The following is a 6,000-nucleotide window of genomic DNA, read 5'->3' on the forward strand; positions in this document are numbered from 1 at the left end:
TCCTCTGGCCCTACCCACACCCACCTGTCACATTCAGTCCTCTCCCCCTTCCCTGTTGTCCTGCTCCATGGTCCTTTGTACATGTTCTTTGACTTGACCTCTCCCCCTCTTTCCCCTAGTCTCCCCTGCCCTTCTGGGCCCGCCCCCTGTGGTCACTGTCAGTTTGTTCTTTAGAAATTTGGTTTGCTTCAATAATAATTGCATGTCAGTCACTCTGATAGGTTCTTTAGAATACACAGGCTTATCTAATTGAAAAAGTGTTTCTTTGAAGTGGCATATTACTATGAAGAAGGGTCTGTAACGGAGGTGAGAATAACATGCGGTGGGAGCAGGATAAATGCCTGATGAGTGTCCTGTCTGGGAGTCTCTGCTGCTGGACGGAACTCCCAGCGTAGTCTTGGGTGCTAGTCACTGCAGGAGAGGAGGGACACATTTGTTCAGCCACTGCTACATCAAGCCTTTTTGATTTTTCTTAGGGAGCTTTGAATATTCATTCTAGACTTTCTGTTGAGAAAGAGAGCAAAGAATATAAAGGAGGCCCTTGAGGGATCAGTAGGTCAGCATTAGATCCGTGGTCCTTGCGTATGAGAAGAAGTTCTCTATTACACTGTTTTGTACCATTTGATATTGAGCAGTAGAAGTAAATACTGAAGTACAGTAGAAGGAGTTCGAATCGGTAATATTTAGAGTTTCTAAATATTTCCATAATATCTAAAGCTTTACATAGCAGGTCTTGTATTTTGAGAGAATATAATCTAAATGTTACTTTTCAGAAAACCATGTGACAGCCAAAAAGTAAAGTGTGTTAGATCCCTTGTGTAATGAACTGGACTACAAAATTCCCAGTTCAATTTTGTTTTAAGAGAAAATAGTATTTATTTATTGAAACTAAGAAGAGATTCCTAAAATTAGGAATCAACAGTGCATTTTCTTAGCAATAAGATATGATGTTGGTTTCCTAATTACATATAAAAATTTTTGCCACTGTACATTTTGGATCAAAATATGCAGAAATTATAATCTCCTCTGTAATTTTTTTAAGATTTTATTTATTTATCTTTAGAGAGGAAGGGAAGGAGAGAGGGAGAGAAATATCAATGTATGGTTGCTTCTGGTATGTCCCCTGCTGGGAACTGGCCTGCAACCAAGGCATGTGCCCTGACTGAGAATCCGCGCTCAATATACTGAGCTATGCCAGCCAGGGCTTTCCTCTGTAATTTTTAAAAAAATATTTTATTTATTTATTTTTAGAGAGAGGGGAAGGGAAGGAGAAAGTGGGAGAGAAACATCAATGTGTGGTTGCCTCTCATGTGTCCCCTACTGGGGACCTGGCCTGCAACCCAGGCATGTGCCCTGACTGGGAATTGAACCAGCGACCCTTTGCTTCACAGGCCCGCGCTCAATCCACTGAGCTATACCAGCCAGGGCTCTCCTCTGTAATTAATAGACTGAAAAGAAATTGCTTTCTAAGATAAGGATTTTCTTCTTCTTCTTCTTTTTAAAAAGATTTTATTTATTTTTGGGGGGGGAGAAAAAGGGAGAGAAACATCGATGATATGCGAGAGAAACGTAGATCAGATGCCTCTCACACATGCCCAATGCGGTGTGGGGGACCTGGCCTATAACCCAGGCGCGTGCCCTGACCAGGAATTGAACCCGAGACTTTTTGGGTCACAAGCCACTGAGTCACAGTCCACTGAGCCACACCAGTCAAGGCAAGGATTTTTTCTGTAATGAATAAAGGCCTTTTGAAATGTGTGAGGTTGGAATCCTATATTCAATGCAGCATATATGATTTCAAATCAGTTACATTATATTGTGCCAGACCTTTATGAATGGTTTTAATAAGCAAGTATTTTCTTTGTAACCTGGCAGAAACAAAGTACTCAGGTAAGACCAGTATGGCATCTGACACAAATATCAAAATAACCAGCCTGCCACTTTTCCTTTAAGAGGTACATTTTTTTTTTGGAAAGACAAAAGTATATGATTTATTTTTAATTCAAGCTATAGTGTTACTTAAAATTCAGTATATAGTACTTTTTGTATTTTTTAGGAGAAAAAAAAGCTCAAAGAACCTTTCAAGTTTGAGCTGTTCTGAAAATTAGAAAAGTGCAGCTCACTACTAACCACATCTGATACTCTTTCTTTTAATGTTCATTAGGAAAACTATCTGTTTTGTTTTAGAACATGTCTGTCACTCCTGGTTGAAACACTATTTCTATTTTAAATGAATTGAACTAGTCAATATAATTTTTTTATATGTAAGAGCCAGGATTACATTGGTGGCATTACTTTTTAAAAATATACCATATTAGTTGGTAATTTAAACTATAATAGAGGATTAAAAGAGGGGCTTTGGTGATAGACCTCGATTTCAGTCCCATCTCTAATACTTTCTGACTGTTGTACCTTGGTTATTAGTTTTAATAACTTTTCACATATAGTATTAATAGCCCATTTCAAAAGAGAAATTGTTTCACAATAGTTTTTTATTTGCTTTTATAGATCAGTGTACTGTTACCCGGACCTACCTATTCCTTCACAAGTTCTGGTTCTTTAGCGCTGCATACTATTTTGGTAACTGGGCCTTTCTTGGGGTAAGTATGGGTATCCCAGGTGTTACCTGACCCCTAGCTTGTTTGTATCATAGTAATGCCATTGGATTTAAATTCAGTATTTTCTGCATGACTTTACATTTGGGAAATAACATACAGATTATTTAAACTTACAGGTCTTCTTGATCGGATTAATTGTATCCTGTTGTAAAGGGAAGAAGTCAGTGATTGAAGGAGTTGATGAAGATGATTCAGACATAAGTGATGATGAGCCCTCTGTCTGTTCAGCCTGACAGCCTCTGTCTTAGAGATTTATAAAGCTGCCTGCAATATCTCATGCATTTTTAAAGTGTTAAACTACATCAGGATGAACTGAATAGCTTTCATCAAAAATGGGAGCATGGGTATTAAAAAAAACTATATTTTTTATGTTTTCCGAAGTAACATTATTGTATTATAGATAAACATTTAAAATTGCTGTAAAGCACTGTGTAAATATAAAACTACCAGCTTTGTGAGGGAATGTTTGTGGAATTTTTTTTCTCTAGTATATAATAGTGTTAAATTGATTAAAAATCTCCCAGAACGAATATTCCCTTTTGTCACTTTTTAAAAACAATAAATCACTTGTGTCTGTGCCTTTGGATCTCTGAGTAATGTGAAATTTTAAAGTGTCCATATCTGATTGTCTAAAAATAATATGCACAATATAGCTGATAAATAAATGTTTCTCTCCTATGCATCTTGTTTTCTATTTTCCACATTAAAACACTAGAGTGATTCAAATAGATTTTGTGAACAGATTTCAAGCTACTTGTTCTCTAAGGTTATGACATTCCGAGATGTGTAATATTTTTATTGTTTAGCTATTAATCAATTAGATATTTTCTTACCACCTCTACAGTATATAAGGCATATACATTGCTATAGATAACTAACCTCAAAATTTGTATCCCTATGTAAATGAGAGTATTGTGAAGAATAATTAACCCTGAAAAAAATCAGCTTACTGATGAGTTTAAGATATGGCATGGTATTTTTGCTTTAAAGATCTTTTTCATTTTAAAGATTTAGTATTTGCAAAAGGAAAGGTACATGTTATCATTAAAGAATTTTGAGTACATTCTAAATAGGGAGAAATCATCACAAATGATAGCCAAGTTTACTAACTTAAGCAAATTAGAATTCATGAAAAGCAAGTGTTATTTTCTTTGAAATAAAATACCATTACGTTTCTGTAAAAGACTTAGGAATTAGCAACCATCTCTTACTTAATTCTTCTCTCACTTAATGTGTGTGGCACTTTGCTCTATTTGGATGTTTTGTCTCTCTAGATACACCCTCACAGACCCCGGGTTCGGCTTCTCCAGATGGTGCTCACCGAGGTGACATTCCCTGCTGCTCTTACTCTGCACTTTCTTTCGGGACAATCTCATATGCCCCTGGTTTCCATTTTACTTTTCCTTTTAACTAGAAATTACTACTTCAATTGCAACATGTTGAAAATTGAGCTTTTAACTTTCCTAAGCACACCAAGCCTCCTGTATTCATGTTTTTTGTTTTGTTTTGTTTTGTTTTGTTTTGACAAACAGTACCAGCACATACCACATTGCCTAAACCAAAAATCCAGATCTCCTTATGTCCTGTGTGTACCTGACTTGTCAACCAGTCAAGTCACGTTGATTTCTACTTCTTAACTGTCCTTCCATTTGTCCCCCCTTCTCCAATCTTACTGCCACTCACTGTGTTGCAGACTGAATTGTGTCCCTCCAGAATTCCTGTGTTTAAGTGCTGACCTTCTGCACCTGAGAATATTACTATACTTGGAGGTAGGGCCTATAAAGAGGTAATTCAGGTAATATGAGGCCATTAGGTGGGGCCCTAATCCAATATGACTGGTGCCGGTCTGTGAAGAGAAAGAGACATCAGGGATTTGCGCGCATAGTGAAAACACATGAAGAGGCAAGGGGCCGTCTGCAAGTGAAGGAGAAAGCCCTCTGGAGAATCCAACCCTGCCAGCAACTTGATAATGGACATCTTGCCTCCAGAACGATAAGAAAAACCAATTTCTGTTGTCCAAGCCTTCCAGCTTGTGGTGTTTCGTTACAGCAGCTCTCAAAATGTTGGTTCTTAAACTTCCCCACTGGACTTTCTGCCAAGTCCCAACTCCTTTCACTGTCCTCAGTGATGAAAATACAAATCAGAGTACTTCGTTACCTTTGTAGTGAGAAGCCTTCAGTTACTTTAGATGCAGTCTGTAAGCCATCACATCACGTATAAGGTCTTTCTGATGTGTTTTTTACCTGATCATCCAGCTTTCTCTGCTGCCCCTCACACTGTTATATGAGCCAACTTAATGACTGTCTCACTGTTATCCAAATGGCTCTGATTTCTCCAATCCCCGCTCTGCTGAACTGTTCCTTTTGCCTATGATGTCCTGCCCTTCCTCTTGTGTCCTAAGACAATCCTTGTTTTTCATATGTCAACCTTAGCATTGTCCCCTCAGGTATCGTGAAGATACCTCCCAAAGTTAGGTAGTTTATCCTATTTATAGAGCATCCTGTACAGTGTTGTGGTTTATTGCTTTCTTTTCTGCCTCCTTCCATGCCTGTAAGTCCTTGAACACATCTGTTTCATCACCTTGGGCCTGGTGCCTGTAGTAGCTGGGCACCAGGCCCTCAGTTGACAGGTGAACCTGCTAGTCAGAAGCTTCTAACCTGAATACTTGGGTTAAGCCTATACAAACTGCATTTAGATGAAAGGAAATGTATATTTAGCCTGTTTTAAGATTTACTTTGCACCCTAGAAATTTAGGAATGTTACCATATTTGTCTTGAATACTACATGTACATTTCATTACTTCTAGGAATAGTTATTTTTATTCGTTTTTGTTAGAACAGTCTCTTACGTTTTTATTTTGCTATTTACTTTTTACGTATATTTTTTCTTCTTAGATTTAAGCATATGCTTCCTCCTATTTAGAACTATATTTTCATTCTTTTTTTTCCCTCATGATCATATGGAATGGCTTTAACTTTTTATTTTCATGAAGCTAATTTAGGTATTGTCACTTCCACTAACGAGTATCTTTCCTTAGAAGTCCTCTCTGAAAATGCCGAATCTAGAGATCATTCAGAGTGATGGCTTTCTGAAAGGTCAAGGTCCTCGTGTTTCATGCAGACTTCCAACAGTAACTAGTTTCTTCAGCTGTGCAGTAAGGCACTGCCCAAAGGAGGACCCTGGAACTGACTTCTACTTTAGTGCCACTATACCAAAGGAAGTGAAAATGCATATTGCATAAAAAACAACAACAAGAGCTCCAGGAAAACAACAAGCAATACAAGAAAAGGATGTCTTCAAGGTGTACTGCTGCGTTCTTCAGTTAATGGTATGTGCACAGTTATAGTAATACACTGTGTTAGAATTCATCCATAGAGCACAG

General features: G+C 37.7%; 1 protein-coding gene across 1 annotated transcript in view; it reads left to right on the plus strand.

Moving 5' to 3' along the window:
- LMBRD1 (LMBR1 domain containing 1) overlaps positions 1-3,543 on the plus strand; it is a 113,017-nt gene extending 109,474 nt beyond the window's left edge. Inside the window, exons 15-16 of the mRNA XM_037034282.1 lie at positions 2,509-2,600; positions 2,735-3,543. Coding sequence (XP_036890177.1) covers positions 2,509-2,600; positions 2,735-2,851 — 209 coding nt within the window. The 3' untranslated portion in view covers positions 2,852-3,543. The remainder of the gene's footprint in view (positions 1-2,508; positions 2,601-2,734) is intronic.
- Positions 3,544-6,000: the final 2,457 nt, after the last annotated feature.

This window comes from Sturnira hondurensis, unplaced genomic scaffold, assembly GCF_014824575.4.
Source record: "Sturnira hondurensis isolate 20B ecotype Veracruz unplaced genomic scaffold, ASM1482457v3 Scaffold0022136, whole genome shotgun sequence".
NCBI lineage: Eukaryota > Metazoa > Chordata > Mammalia > Chiroptera > Phyllostomidae > Sturnira > Sturnira hondurensis.